The following is a 16,445-nucleotide window of genomic DNA, read 5'->3' as shown; positions in this document are numbered from 1 at the left end:
TGCTTTCCCTAGGATGTGTGGGTGGACAGTGCTGTTAAGCGACAGGTCACAGGCCAAGAAAGGCTATGACGAAGAAAGTTATTCTACGGGATGAGAACCATTTTAATAAGACATTGGGATAGAAGCCGGTCGATCCAAGGGAGTTCATGGGGAACGAGAGATAACAAAGTGTGGGATGACATATGCCAATTCAAGCTCAATCTTTCTCTAAAATGAGACCAAGTAGCCAGAACAGCTTAAGATGTTATTTAAAACCAGCGTGCCCGGGTTAGCGAAAAGTAATAGGATTTAAAGGCAGATAGTAGGTTGACTCAAACCCAGTTTTGCTCCCAGACTAAATTCTTGATCAACATGATTCCTTATCACTTTATTTAATTTAAAATGGCCATACAATAGTAGCTACTTTGCAAGGCTATTTTGAGAACAAAAACGATGTTTGTTAGGGTGTTGCCCATTGTGTCATATAATAATTCATTAATCCATTTACTTCCATTTCCCCCTTGGGTTATTTCCAAGTAGGCATAGAGATTTTTTAATTTCCTTTTCTTCAAAATACTGAAAATAGGGGTAGGCAAGGTGCCTGAACAGGTAAAAGCACTTGCTTCATAACCCTGAACTCATAGTGAAAAGTGATTCTTGGCATGCTGCGACATACATGCACCTATACTTGTATACATACATAACACACACACACAAAAAAAAATTAACAAATATTTAAAAAGCGATTCATATAAAGAGTAGAAATTTAACTCATGAAAGATATCTTAGGTCCTGCAAGGAGGTAAATTGGTTGACTTGATTTTCAAGAGCTATTTCTGCGAGCGTGACTTGGTGATATATAAGAACTTGTGACCATATGAAATTCCTGAAGTCACTTTGACAGAAATAGCAGCTAGGCAAGGTGCTTGAACAAAAGGAATTGTTGTTGCTATCTTCAAAATGAAATCCTAATGGATATTTATTTATTTATTACAAATAAGAGCTCTTCAGGGCTACTCTTATTTTCCATTTTTTGGAGAGCAGTTTTACACACTGACAACTTTCCCAGTAGATAGCAGACCCAAGGACAGTGCTGGAAATGTGAAACTTCGAGATGTCTCCACTAGAGAGAGAGGCCTGTGCAATAAAAGAAACAATTTATTCAGGCTCACCGCTTGAGGACACACCTCATCACGGCATGGTGGCAGGAACGGGAGGCAGCTGGTCACATTGTGTCCACAGTCAGGGGTTCATTCTGATGCTCAGCTTATTTTCTTCCCTTGTATTCAGTTTGGAACCCCGGGTCACAGACTGGTACCACCCGCATTGAGGATGTGGTTTTTCTAATTTCAGTTAACCCAATCCAGAAACTTCCTCACAGAGGACCTAGGTTGGTCCCCTAGGTCATTCTAGATCTTGGCAAGTTGATATCAATACTTAATATCACCTTTAAATTGTCTGTTAAATATTGCAATAAAATCACACTCTATGAAAGCTAAGTTGACTAAGCTCTATAGTGTGCAAGCCAGGTTATACCATAAAGATGAAATAACTATGATAGTCTGAGTCTTGAATGTCCCACCAAAGCCCAGCAGTTAAGAAGGCATGGCTACCAACACGGAATCATTAGGAAGGTAGGTCCCTGAGGACACCACCCTTTGAGAGGATGCTTGAGCCCCATCCCCTCCTTTCTCTCTTCATCACAGCTTCTATACAGTGTGCAGCTGCCTCCAGTATGTCCTTCTGTCATGATGCTTAACCTCAGCACAGGCCCCAGACCACAGAGCTCCGTGACTATGTCTCTGTAGAGATTAGTCATGCATGGACTGGGACTGGGAGACAAGTATATCTTTTTATTGATTATTATAGGCATTTTGTCACAGCAATGCCAAGAAACAAAGGATTCTAGAAGCAAGGTGTGGCTGGGTTATTGTTCCTTGCACCATGGCAATGCCATCCCTGCTCTGGTGTTGTGCAGGGTTCCCCACAGTGGAGACTTGGTGTTGTCCGAGAACAGAGAAGAGATAGAAAGAATGTCAGGTTGGACGGCACAGGAGTCTAGGAAGGGCGCTAGTTGTAAAAATGTATTTCCAATCAGTTGGGAGACTCTCGCTGCAACAGGGATTGAATGAATGCCATGCCTACACGGGGCGCCTTCTACCCAGCCCTGGCTTCTCCCTCATACTTCCCTTCACACTTACCAGTCTCTACTGAAAACCCATGTCAGGTCTTGTAGATTGAGGCCCAAGCTCCTTGGCATGAAATGGGTGGTCTTTCCTACTTCTCTCATACCCAATACACTTCTTTCTTTTATAGTATGTATTTCCCCTATTTTATTTGACATATTTACTTTTATCGTTCTTTTTTTTTTTATTTCCCCATACACATTTGTAAATATATTTATATAGAGAGATACACAGGCACACATACGCTCACATTTACTTTGGGCCCTTCTCACTGGTCAGTGAGCATTTTGAAGGTACAGAGAGTGCTTTGATGCTTCTCTATACACAAAAAAACCAACGCAGTCAGGCACATGAAAAAAAAGGAAAAAGCTTGCGATGATCATGAAGATTGCAGTGGGTATAATGATACCTGATTTATCAGAAAAAGTATATTGTCCTAGACTTGCAGCTCTTTTTTTTTTTCTGTAAATCGAGGGTTTTAGATTACAGAATTCCACTTTTACATTCTCCGCATGAATAGAAATATTCATAAAGGAGAGACAGTGCCATCTAGTGGTCAGTTTATCTAACTTTTAATTTTGAAACTCACCATCTGTAGAACAATGTCAGGGAACCACTGCTCTGAGATCTCTGATCTGATGTGGTTCTATTATGGGCTCATATCTGGAGCTACACAAACACAGAACACGTGGTTAAAGGGCAATTAAGATTACTGAAATGTAAGTAAAAGGTAAAACCTACTTCATTTGTTTAATAAAGTATTTGAGGTACATCTAAACCATTACTATTTCCTTGGGTGTTTGTAAAATGGTTCGTGGTGCTGGAGACACTTCTGAGCATAGCTCCATGCCTCTACTTGTGGAACTCATATTCTTGCAGAGAGAGAGCCCAGTAAAAGCAAATAAACAATAAAAATACAGTTTGATTACAGTAAAGTAAAACAGGACTATACTGGATGCGGGCAGCAGTGTGTGGGGTCGGCCTCTCTGAGGAGGTGATTTATGAGCTAAAGCTCCATGGCTGGGAGTTGCCAGTCCTTCAAGAGAGACTGTGCCACCAAGGGAGGAGAATGCCAGAGGCAGTGTGGGGAGCAATGTGAGAGGAACGATATCATCTTTATTGGCCAGGGCTTGTAGATAGTGGTAAAGAGGGAAGATTCTGCATTACGTGAAGGTGTAGCTTTGCAGGAAGAACAAGAGCATAATCTATGTCACCAAACACCTGGGCAGCATGGTGGAGAATTCCGTGGGTGCTCTGTGTAACTGACTTGTGAACCATGTTCTGGAGGCATGGGGTGATGTGGCATTGATGTAGATGTATTTAGAAGGTGGAAAGAAGCAGGTCTGGTTGTAATGGGAATGAGAAACAGCTGGATATGACTGAAGTTTAGTCTTTAGCTAGTTATTGAGATGGAAAAGACTTGGGGAGAACATTTTAGGGAAGTGTATACTGTGGTATGAACATATCACTTTAGTTTGTGTTAGAAACATAAACCTCAAATCGACATGCCTATGGTATAGGGGGAGCTTTGAGATATAATTGGGGTTAGATAAAGTCATGAGAGTGGGGTTTCTAGGATGGGGTGAATGACTTCATAAAAGAGGAAGCTACTGCAGAGCTGGCATGCTCCTGCTATCTCTTCATATGATGCTTTCATGTCAGAAGATAAGAAGGTCCTCATTGGAGGCAGCCCTGGAATTCTGAAGACTTCTCAGCCTCCAGAACTGTCACAAATCAACTTGTTTGTTTATAAATGACATTGTCAGGGTTGGAGATTTAGCTCAGCGGTAGAGCGCTTGCCTAGCAAGTGCAATGCCCTGGGTTCAATCCTCAGCTCTTAAAAAAAAAAAATGACATTGTCTACCAAGGCAGGTGGGTAGTAGGGAAGAATCAAAGCATTTACTAGGTACTGATGACACATTGTTTATGCCTTACATACTCTTAAAGTCTGGGAACCCCGTGGGTCATAGAGGAGGCAAGACCTGAAGGGATCATAAAAAAGACACTGCAGATACAGGAAGGAGTGGTCCAACAGAGGAAGGCAGATGCTACAGCTGTGAAGTCTGACTGAGCCTGGGATGCTCAAGGAGCTCAGACAAGCAGACAGCCAGAAAGGAGACCCACGAGGTCTGGGGTGGGAGGGGAGCCCATTTAGGCTGTGACAGCTGTTATCATGGACATGGCCTTTGTCGTAAGAGGGTAGGAAGCTGTTAGGCAGCTCCCAGTCTGGCTTCATTTTAGCAGCAACTTCTGGGTGACATCTTGAAAGTAAAGAGGAGAAACAAGAGCTTACTTAGCCAGGAAGCTTCAGGAAGAGCCTCTAGTAAGAATTCAGGCAGCAGAGATATTAGTAATGGGTCTGATGAGTCCATGGCCATATTTTTTAATTATATACTACTTTTCCTAAGAGAGAAATATATGTTTGGCATCATACTGGATTTTTACTGAAAGCCATTATAGTATTATCAATCTAAATTAAGACTGTCTGAAAGAACATCAATATAAAGATCCTTAGTGCTGACCTATGGTAGCCTCAGTGCAAAATAACAAATTTCTCTAGTAATAATGAACTACTAAAAACTACTTTTTCTTCCAGATAGCAGATGGCAGGAGCATAAGATCAAATTTCGGTGGAAGATTTTGTGGTTCCCAAATACCTGCCCCGTTTATCTCTTCTGGCAACTTCCTTACGATTCAATTTTTCTCTGACATAACTTTTGAAGGAGAAGGATTTAATGCAACATATACCTTTGTGGACAGTAAGTATTTTGACATGCTATGAAATACATGTGTCCTTAGGCACAGACAAGAATGCATGCTTATTATATCTAAATTAATTATAATTTTAGTGGATTATTAAATACATGTGGGCTACATTTGTTTTTCTTCTTTGGCTTTTCTTTAACGAAGTCTCACTAAGCTGCCAAGCTAGCCTTGAACTTCATCCTCCTGCATTAAGCTTGCAAGGAGCTGGGATTGTAGCCCTGCATCACTAGGACATAAACTCAAATCCTTAAAAGAATAATAAAACATTTCTGTGGGCCAGGCCAGAGCCAGATTTTTAAGATGATATATACAATTAGACACAATTAAAACATCTACATGTTTTCTCTCTCCTCTCTTCAGTGCCTTGTGGTGGAACACATGTTGCAACTTTGACCCCACAAAATGCATCGTCACCTCATTTGTCAAACATCAGACGACGATTTTCCACCTGTACTTGGGTCATTGAGGCTCCTCCACACAAGCAGATCAAGATCACTGTATGGGAATTACAGTTAACCTCACAAGACTGCTCACAGAACTACTTAGAACTTCAGGATTCACCACAGGTAAAGACCCCAGAATGGTGGCCATAACATCTGCACACACTGCAAGTAATGAATCCACAGCTGGATAAAGTCCGTGTTACTTCTAGAATTGTATTTTTTTTTTCAGCAAGAGATGAAGCCCTCCTTTCCTTAATACTGAGAGACTTAAATGTAGTCCTGTGAGAAAGAGGCTTTCAAATTGTCCTGTGTCTAAGAATCACCCGGGTATCTTGATAAAAATGCACCTCCCTAACCCCCCACCACCAGACACTGATTCATCAGCAAAACACACATTCATCAGTGTTTGACGAGTATATCTTGTGCTCTGCCACCAATCCCAGAGCTCCATGGGCACACCTGGAGAACCACATCTGTGGCCAGCAGGGTGTGTACAGGTGAACTGAAGGAATCATACAGAATACAGGAAAGTCAGCTAAGAGGCCATTTGTCTTAGTGGGTTACACTTATGGCAATGTGAGAGAATAAAAAAGGGGGAACAGAAGCGGTTTGGGCTCAAAGAGATAAATAGCTGAGTCTTCATTTCACATGGAGACAGATGACAAGACAGCTGGTGTGTGGAAGACCCAGAGATTTGAGCGTGATCATGTCCCTGATAGGTAGTGGAATGAGGAACGTAATGACATGGTGGCCAGAGAAAATGTTTAAGTTCAGGGCTCATGGGCTGAGCTCATACCCTGAAACTATTGGGAAACATCTGGGTGGTCTCTGTGGTTAAGAGAACAGCTAACCCGTTTACTCCCGAAGGCCATTTCAAATGCCCAATGCCTGGCAGTCACAGAGCTCTAGCTGTCACCTTCTGAGTTTTCAACACTCCTCATTATAAAGCTGGGTTCCCTGGTTCTTACATGTCCCTAACTTGCCAGAGGAGGTAAAAGTCTAGCTTGACTTGGTAGAGAGGGTCAGAGGCGCACAAGCTAGAGACCAGCTGAGTGCTGTGTAGATCCTAGAGACCCAGGTTACTCTTACGCTTCCAGGCTGGCTGAGATGCGAGGTTAGGGACATTCCACCCACAGTGCTTGTCAGTGCAGAATTCCTATTTCCCAGTGGAAGCCTACGAGGATGACTTAGAGCCAAGTGAAACTAGAGCCTTTGTGTCAAGGTTCTTTCAGTTTCCTGTCACTTTATGAAGCTGGAACAAGGGGAATCTGGACAGACTCCTCATCAGAGCACAAAAAAAAAAAAAAAAAAAAAAAAAAAAAAAAAAAAAAGCAAGCATGTAAAGGGTATGGGGAACTGAGATATAAGATCAGCTGAACTGGCCTCCTCAAATAATACAAGTGAGGATCTTTAATGCGCTGTCAATAGAAAATACTCAAAGCCTCTGAAGGCTCAGAACAAGCCTAGGATATAGAAAATTACTACGAGTAAAAACACACTATGTATTCTCAACCATGAGAAATATGTATTTCTCATCACTAACAATATGCTTAAACTGAATGAATAAAGGAGAATACAGTGGACAAATAGGGGATAAAGACAAAAATGATAGATGAGTTGGGGAAAATGGAATTCTCAGGTTCTCCAAGAGTAGAAGGAGAAGCTAGTTGGAAGGTCATGAAAGGCTTATTTGGTGGGTGTGGGAACATTGGAGAAGGTGTAGGTGGACAGCTGGCTCTGGGGTAGACAACCCTGGAAAGTGGAAATGAGAATCACCCCTGTAAAGTTCAAAGTGAGGGTGTTTAATGCACCGTCTCTAAAACTACTTAAAGCCTCTCGGGGCTCAGCGCAAGCCTAGGACATAGGAAATGACTAGGAGCTAAGCCACCACAGAGGATAGATGAGATAATGAGGAACACAGAAGAACCCTCCCCACCTGCACCTCTTCCACCCAGTGAACTGTGGAGAAAGGTTTCACGGGGCTGCTGGAGACCTGAGATGCATGTAGGGCTACAAAGTTGAAAGTCTTGGGATGTAAACATTGGGGAGGGGGGGTAGTGGTTAGCAATGCAGTTTAGAGTTTTCAGCAGACAAACTTAGGACAAGTTCAAGGTCAATGCAGAAGACAGTGGGCTAAGGGTGGTGTAGGAGCACAGACCAGGAACGGGAGTCTAGAAGCAGGGCTGGAGCCTGTGCCTTCAGACAGAGCCAAGGACTGCATGTATTTCAGCCATATGCATAATGTGACAGGGGCTGCTGGGTGCTGCCTTTGGGGTACTTGCTTCTCTGTGTAGAAATGATTAGACATTTGCCCTGTGCACTGAGAGGGAACAAGGGCCCCAAAGTGCTGCTGAAGAGAATGGGGGAGATGATTACAGGTGCTGACTGCCAGGGATGATGGGAAAGGGATGCCCTTAGGAGTGTGACCAGCTCTGGCTAATGTAACTGGACTCTAGACTGTGGGAGAAGCTGGGGTGAGAGACCTGTAGGGAGCTCCCACAGCCTGGCTCCGCTCCCAACAAAACACATGCTTTCGCTGTGATATGGCTTGAGAGGGAACAGTCTCGTTTTCTGCAGGGAAGAGTCTGTTCATGGCTTTCACAGAAACCCTGCTCCTTACCTCCCATCCCCCGAGGAAGGTGGGGCACTGCTAATGCTGAGTGCTGCTGGGTTCTGGAGACACGAGCTGGTTTTCATCCCTGGATACCAATGTCACCTGTTAAATACGGTTTACTATCTGGTGTGGCTGCCCTCTTCTGAAACCAAATCTCAGGCAATGTGGCTTCTGTTTCATTTCAGAGAAATGGACCAGTGACTCAGTTCTGCGGTGCCAACTTTACAACCCTGCCAGCATTTTATTCTTCAACGAGGACTGCACTTGTCGTCTTCAGATCTGACGCTTTGAACACAAACTCTCGAGTGTATTTCACGTATCAGATTGCAGGTGAGCCTAAAACTTCATGCTTATGGGGGAAGGCAGCTTTGGTGACAGGCATTGCTGGAACTGACTCCTGTGAATACATCAGGTGTTGTTAAGGTAAAATGAACCCATCCGAAGTAAGATTCAACTGAATCTCAGGCCTAACTTAGCCAATTGAAAACTAAGCTTTTCAAGGTCTCTCTCATAGTACACTATTCACTTATACAAAGTTCACAGGTCAGTAATTTTTGGTGTGGCCACAATGGTGGGAATCACTATATCTTATGAAATTATTTTGTAAATACCATGGTTCCTTGAAGAAGTTCCTTGATTTTAGTGACCGAGAAGTGCTTGCAGAGAATATTTCATGTAAGGACTGTTTTGAACTTGATTAAAACCAAAGCAACATTTGATTCGAAGACACAGTTGCTTCTGGTTTTTATTTTACAAAATAAAATGGTAAAAAGAAATATGTGAATTGTATCAGAACTAACAATTCACCAAAGAGAAACCTAACGCAGATAATATCTGGGAGATTGAGTCTTTGGGTCTAGAAAAGGTCTAAATGTCAGCGCTGACTCTCAAACTTTCCCTCCCTGTGAACAGGAGAGTTCCAAAGATGCTGGAGTATTCTTCAAAGGGTGCAGGCATTTCACACTTTTCACATGGGGGTTGTTCCACATTAGTGAGGCACAGCACTGCAGCTGTGAATATGCGGTTCCCAGCATCGCTCAAATTGTCACCATCTCTCAGGTCCCAGTTTTCTCAAACAGCAGCCAGGGGCTGCAGTAGCTTCTGAACTTTGCTCAGATTCAGTAGATTTTAAACACCGTTTTGTCAAGGTGAAAGAGCATCAAATATGTGGGCATGCACATTAATTATGAATATTGTTTTTATCTCAGATTGCAACAGAGAATACAATCAAGCATTTGGTACTCTGAAGAGTCCTGGGTGGCCTCAAGTATACGATAACAACCTGGACTGCACCATTCTTCTCAGAGCCCCACAGAACAACACCATCTCCCTCTTTTTCTATTGGTTTCAGCTGGAAGATTCAAGACAATGCACGCATGATTTCTTGGAGGTAATACATATATTTGAATGTAATTTAAATAGATGATGTAAAAAGATGAAAGACTGCTAAGAATTTTTTATAGTGATGTTAATCCAATGCGTCTCTCTTCATTTCATTAAGTTAATCATTATTTTTCATTCTATAAATGTGTACTGAGCACATTCTAGTTTCAGTACTGGAAGTGCAGTATGGATGACAGTGTCAGAGTCGGTTGAAGCAGCATTCAGGAAGGGAAAAGAGAAGAGAAGACTTTTTCAAGGAAGTTAGATCTGAGTTCCAAACTGCAGAATGAGTGAGAACGCCAAGGGCAAGGTGGCGATGGCATTATTTACATGTAAAGGCCTTGACACATTGGTTCCTGGGGGCATTAAGTGGGTGTAGCACCTGTGTTAGGCCAGCACTGAATCTAAAACTTCCTGACTGGCCTTGTGGCTATACAGGAGAGGCTCTGAAAGGTGTCCACAGCCTCCACATCTGACTCGGAGATTTACTTATTCCTTTTGTTATTGGCCTCTTTGACCAGGTCCATAAAAGCTTAATCACTATTATAACTGTGCACATAGTTGGGGTACAGTATGATATCGCAAACACATGGACAATGCATATTAATCAAATCAGGGTAGTTAAAATTTCCGTGTTTGATTAGCTTTATATTCCAAATAAATTCTCCAGAACGGTCTGAGCTTCGTGGGATAAACCACTTCCAGGCTCATGGGCCTCTTTTCTTCTGATGTTCCTTTTCCAGGCTGACAGATCCCCAGCCCATCCCCAGCTATCTTGTTTCCAGTACTATCCTGTCCCACCCACCCTATGTGTGGTCCTCAACCTGAGGGAGAATTGTATCTCTGCACATGGTCTTTGCACATAAGTTCAGCTCCCACAAGCTTCCTGATGTCTTATTATGTAGGAAAGCTCCCCATGTAGTATTAAACCAAATCTGTTGTAAATCAGTGTCCTTCACAAATAGTGAATTCCCAGGGAATGCTCATGTCTTCCTCATGGGATACTTTCCATGGCAGGAGATGAGAAGGAAGGGAGAATTGAAGACACAGAAGCTATGCTGTTTGTGCTAGTCAGGTGTTAGACTCGGATTCACATGCTTATCCACCCTCAATATCAAACGTTTCTATGGAACACGAAGCAGAAACAAGAAGAGCGTGATACAGAAAAGGGGTGGGCTCCCCTGCTAACTCTGAGTCATCCCTAACCCAAGTTGCCTTTTATTGGTCCTGCTTAGCCTTGGTCATTTGTCTCTGGATGCTGGGAAGTGAAGTCTTGCTTTTTAGCATTGGAGGATGAGAACTATGCTACCCAGACATCCTCCTCCACTCCAGAGAATGGATGAGGAACGTCCTGTTACATTAGCAGAGACAGGAAGCTATAACACGGCCTGTCAAACATATCTGAGTCTGGTGCTCCAAAGAGGATTGTATGCAGGAAGCTCTAGTGTTCCATTCATATTAACTATGGTGGGAACGGAAGTCTTTCACGAGAACTCTATAGTGTATTGCTAGCAGAGAGGGCCCTGCTCCAGACCCTACTGTGAACAAATGTACCTCCTACTCCCTCTCTATTCCCCAGAGATGCCTCTGCTCTGAGTTACCCCATTCTCCTTAGAAAAGTGAACGTGGTAAGCTCTATGCTGTATGTCTCTCATCCTCAGCAGTGATTTAAGAGGATCCCAAGGGAAGGAAACTCAAAGTCAAGAGTATGGGGGTGGCAGGTCAGGCCTTCCAACTTAAATATGGTAGCTGTCCCATGGACCTGGAGATAACGGGCCAGTCTGTCCCAGCTAGAGCCATTTTGTTTAAACATTTAGCAGAAGAAACAACAATAAACACTCACTGTTGCCTAGGTCTAGAGAACCCCCCCCCCCCCCCAACTCATTCACCCAGTGAGTCCCTCTGCACCTTTGCAGAGGCTGGGTGATTCAAGCTAACAGGCCAGCCAGGTTCTGAACTGTGGAAACCGAAAGGGAAGGAGGGTGGCTTCTCAGATTCTGAACACATAGATGCTAAATCCATCTCTTCCAGTGCGCACGGCTACCCATTGCCTAAAACCATTCACACGTGAAGCCTGTAGAGTGCTCTGAGAACACACAGTAGAAAGCAAGATATTACAGGGGCTTCTACTCCCCCGCCCCATGCTCCCCCCCCCACTCATTTCCTGTTTCTCTTCCAGGCCTGAGAGGAAAAGAAACTCCACAGGGTCAGAAATATTATAGGTGCATGGAACCATTTCCTTTTCCCACATGGGAAAAGACCTGTTTCTGAGCTTTGGTATACTTTTGTACATGGCAGCCACTGTGTGCTTTTCAGTGGGAAATATCGCACCAACCACTGTCTACCAGGAATAAAGTATAATGACCGGAAACAGTCCAAACACTGGTGCCCACCCCCACCCCCCTTTAAAACTCACTTTACATCCCTTTAGATGTCAGCACACATAGCAGAGTTTGGAGGACCATGGTACCCGCTAGTATATCACAAGGATGCCTGATGTTTCCATGGCTATAGTTCAAAGGGCATTTTCTAAACCCTAATGCAAATGGTGTGCGATGTAAATTCTAACGTTTTTTTCTTCTACAAATGAAGGTGACTTCCCCCGTGTTTACAGAAAAACCCTTCATTCTTAGCTATGTAAAGCCTCACCCCAGTATTCTGGAACCTGAAGAATGGGCGCTTGAGGCCAGACTGAGCTAGGGAGGAGACACTGTCTCAAAATACAGACGGAACACTTTCTGGACTTTGTCTCGCGTGCTAACGATAAACTGAAGCAGGAATAACATGGCTGAGATAACTAATGAGTGATTTTAACAGGTAAGAAATGGCAGCCACAACAGCTCACCGCTGCTTAGCAAGCACTGTGGAGCACTCCTGCCGAACCCCATCTTCTCTCAGAGCAACGAACTGTACCTGCGGTTTAGGAGCGATGACTCCGTCACCTCCGCTGGATATGAAATTATCTGGACCTCCTCGCCATCCGGTAAGATGCTCACTGTGAGGCCAGACGAAGTATCCATAGGAAACAGGAATTCAGATTTAAAGGCCATTTTCATGTTAGATTTTCTGTGAAACATTCAGATTTTTAAACAATGAAAGTTCCGATTTTTCAAAATCCTACAGTTGTTTATCATTCCTATGACATATAGGACTGTGTTTGACATGTAGAAAGCTTGAGAAGGCAAACACTGTAAACATTCTCATATCAACTTTATCCTGGCCTTCTGGTTTGATCACCAAGGAAGTCTCTTTGAGAATTCAATGAATGAAATTACCAAAAGGCCGAATCGGGAGCACATCTGTGTGCGTACCAGCACATCTGTGTGCATACCAGCGCATCTGTGTGCGTACCAGCAGCCGGCTGTGCACACAATGAGCAGCCGACTGCACACAGACGTTCCTGATGGTGTGCACATGTATGAGCAGCTGTGCTCTTCCCAGTTCCTGTCATTTGGTGGCGGTCCTATATCATAATTTCTTCTTCGGGATAACTATCTTCCTGAACGTTTGGTTGCCTATTTTTTAAATAGTGGGACATATAAGTCATGTGAACACATTTTAGCTCAAGAAAGGAAAGATACCTTTATAAAAGGTCTATCATATCTGAAAACCTATGAAATAGAAATCATAAGAGGAATATTCTAAGTGCTCAAGGGTAAGAGAGGGTCCCATCCAATAGTCCCACATAACCAAGTCTCTACACCCTAAGGCAGTTCAGTAATTAACTGCCCTAACTGGAGATAAAACGAGGAAGTCATGGCTGTGCTGGCGTTAGAGGCCTGCAGTCGTACACTTGAGGAGGCTGAGGTGGGGTGCTCATAATCTAAGGCCAGCCTGATCTGCATAGTAAGAACTGATCTTGAGAAATTAAAATTAAAAGAGAGAGAAAAAGCAAAGAAAAAATAAATCAGCAGGAAATGAAGTGGGAAGATCAAGTTGTCCAATCACCCTGGGCTGTTTCTTCTGGATCCCCTTGTCTACTCTAGCCGCAGCTTTGGTATATGAATGAACAAATCAGTAAAGGGACACCGAGGCCCAACGAGTTTGACTTGAAGCATGCTCTTCACTACTACAGCTCAGGCCCCAGGAAACACTTGGCTAACTATTCTCTTTGCACAAGAAACTGGTTACTTGGGGAGAAATTTTAGTCTGGGACCTATAGGCATCCTGCCGCTATTATACATAGGAGCCCACAGAAAGGAGACCCTGGTAAAGGCATCACACTAGATTCAGAAGTTGATTAGGTCTTAGAACTGCCAGCTTAGGCCTGGTAAAAATCAGTTTTATTGTAGCATCTAGGCTGTAATATCAGTCTGGATGTGCCACAGAACTTGATTTGGTTTTGGCTTCCTGGCCAAGGTTACCTGCCCTGTTTGTGAGCCTGTTGCACCTCCAGAGCATGCAGACAGAGACTTGACTCTCTGGGTAACTACTGTGCTGCTTTCCAGTTTGTTCTCAGCCTGAGGTTAGCAAAGAGCAGTCCTGGGAGAAGTCACCCTGCGTCACAGACCATCGAGAAAGGAATATCCGGTGGGAATGGGCCTGGAGGGGCTGTTGACCAAGAGGAGGGTTTCTGCATTGCCTGGCTACGTTTGCAGACTCTCTGCCCCCCAAGAAGATGAAAGCTGTCCCTGCCATTGCCTGCACGTGTGGGAAAGCAGGCAGGATGGTTCATCGTTTGCTAAATGGAACCTTTTTCTATTCCTTCCTTGCAGGCTGCGGAGGGACTCTTTTTAGTGACAATGGTATATTAACCAACCCTGGCTATCCTGGCAGCTACTCAAACAACACTCACTGTGAATGGACCATCATTGCTCCTTCTGGAAGACCTGTCAACATCAGATTTCCTTTTGTCAATATTAACCCTCCAGGAGACTGTGCCCACAACTACCTGGTTCTCTATAATGGGCCAGATGACAGCTCACCATCCTTTGGAACATACTGTGGAACAGTGAGTAAAACATTATTAGATTTTCACATGTGATTTTTCAACATTGACTGTAACTGTATAGGCACATTCAAAAAACAAAAGTCTCAAGTCAGTGATTTTCTATTTTGGGAGCATGAGCGCTATCTGGTGGCAGATATGTTATATTACACTCACCACCGAACCCTATAGAATTAGGGCATTATGTTTCTAATTATTCTCCTCTTTATTTACACGAGTCTTTCAATCAAACCGGACAAGCATTATATCACTGGAAACCTAGAGAATTAAAAATATATAAATTATTTTTAAAATTTGTTGTAAAATTTTATTCTTAAAAATATCAGTAAAGTACATTAAAAATTTAAAAGCTTGAGAATGCTATTATTACCAGAACCTTTCTTTGAACATATACACATATCTGCATATTTTATACTATCTAATCATTGACTAATCTATCATTAGTATCTTACCACACCGATTAGGTACACTTTCTATGTACCTGGGTACAGCCCAGATTACTTACCAAAGCCCCTCTGCTCAGAAAGTAAGCTCTCCTTAACTTCCCACTACTACAGCTGACGCTCCAGGAATCCTTTTGCTAACTATATCTTCACACAGGAAGTTGGTTACTTGGGGAGAAATTTTGATCTTGGGATCAGTAGGCATCCTATTGCTATTATACCCAGGATAAAATCAAAGAGATAAGATAAACTTTATCTTTGTACAGCTCCTGTTTGTGTATTTCAGTACCTTCCAAGCATTCAGCTCCATTTGATCCCACAGTCGACAGCCTGTGCTGTGGGAAGAACAGTTTACTCTGGACTTTGTAGCTGAAGGAGACCTGGGGCACTAGGAGGCAGATGACTCCCATGTAGACCAGTGTCACATTAAATCCAAGGATATAACTGGATATGCTGGTGCTTTCAAAATGTACTCCCTCCCATGTGCAATTATTTTTTTCTTTTAATTTGTTAAATGAAAGGCATCATCAATTTATTTAAAATTTCACAAGGTTAACCTGAAACATAAAGCCTAAGAATAAAAGAAAAAAAGTAAAACACTAGCATAAGATGTCAGGTCCCATTCACTCCTCCAGCAGCTAGCTTCAGTGTGATGATCTGCATGTGCTTTATGTTGCAGTAAAGATGTATGCCACTGTTCACACTTAGTTCAGAGATCTAGGAAACGAAAGACCAATGGGACTTCATCACTACCTCCCACCCATCACCTCTCAGCCTCCTATCCCTGGAAGCATTCTGTTGTATTAATTAATGCATTAATTATTGGCAAGTTACTTCTAGAAATATATGTTCGTTCACTATCAGAACTTACAGAATATAAACTCCATAAAATTTCTATAGGTAATACTTTAAATAGGCTGACATTTCTAGAAATATGTTCAATGTAAAAGCTAACCTTTTCTCCCTTCAATTTTAGTATACAAGTATAGCCGACTTCACAGCTTCATCCAATCAAGTCTTTGTAAGATTTCATGCTGAGTATACAACGCAGTTGTCAGGGTTCCAGTTATGGTGGGACAGCTGAATTGGAAGAGCCGCGTGCAAGCCCAGGACTCTGCTCTGCCACAGCATTGTCAGATGCCACCCTGCCCAGAACTCTGCCTTCCTCATCCCCATGGCCATCTGTGCCATCAAACAGTGAACTGAACTTCTGTGGCCTTTACCAGAGACAGCATGGAACGAATTTTTCACAGTTGGTGTTCTGAATACAGAGCATAACTTTTTTCAACTCAGCTGTACACACCATTCTTACCGGATGTACCATTTAGCTGACGTCTTTTAAGAAGTTCTTCAAAATACCCTGGGGCATATTGATGTACATTTGTATTGTGATACACATATATGCATTGTTTTCACTACAAAAGTCAAAGTCAAGGTAGTAAACGTTACTAAAAACCATGTACGATTCTATTGTCTTCATTTTTAACCCATTGCAACTTGGTTTTTCACTGTGGCTTGGGATAGAAAAATTTTCTGTGACCTCTGAAACTGTTCTCTATCATGAGCTCTCCAACTTCTGTTCCCGGCCATGCTGGGTCTTCCCTCTGATCATTCCCAGGACTCTGTGCTAGCCTGGCTGCTGAATGTCTGTGTACCCTCCACTCACTGTTATTCATGGCTCCG

General features: G+C 43.0%; 1 protein-coding gene across 1 annotated transcript in view; it reads left to right on the top strand.

Annotated features, from left to right (window-relative positions):
* Window positions 1–16,220, top strand: part of Cubn (cubilin) — a 225,265-nt gene extending 209,045 nt beyond the window's left edge. The window contains 7 exon segments of the mRNA XM_028870517.2: window positions 4,762–4,924; window positions 5,292–5,497; window positions 8,174–8,318; window positions 9,197–9,378; window positions 12,189–12,354; window positions 14,087–14,322; window positions 15,739–16,220. Coding sequence (XP_028726350.1) covers window positions 4,762–4,924; window positions 5,292–5,497; window positions 8,174–8,318; window positions 9,197–9,378; window positions 12,189–12,354; window positions 14,087–14,322; window positions 15,739–15,846 — 1,206 coding nt within the window. The 3' untranslated portion in view covers window positions 15,847–16,220.
* Window positions 16,221–16,445: the final 225 nt, after the last annotated feature.

Source organism: Peromyscus leucopus, chromosome 5, assembly GCF_004664715.2.
Source record: "Peromyscus leucopus breed LL Stock chromosome 5, UCI_PerLeu_2.1, whole genome shotgun sequence".
Taxonomy (NCBI): domain Eukaryota; kingdom Metazoa; phylum Chordata; class Mammalia; order Rodentia; family Cricetidae; genus Peromyscus; species Peromyscus leucopus.
Note: the sequence above shows the minus strand (reverse complement) of the source record. Positions and strands in the feature narration are given on the sequence as shown.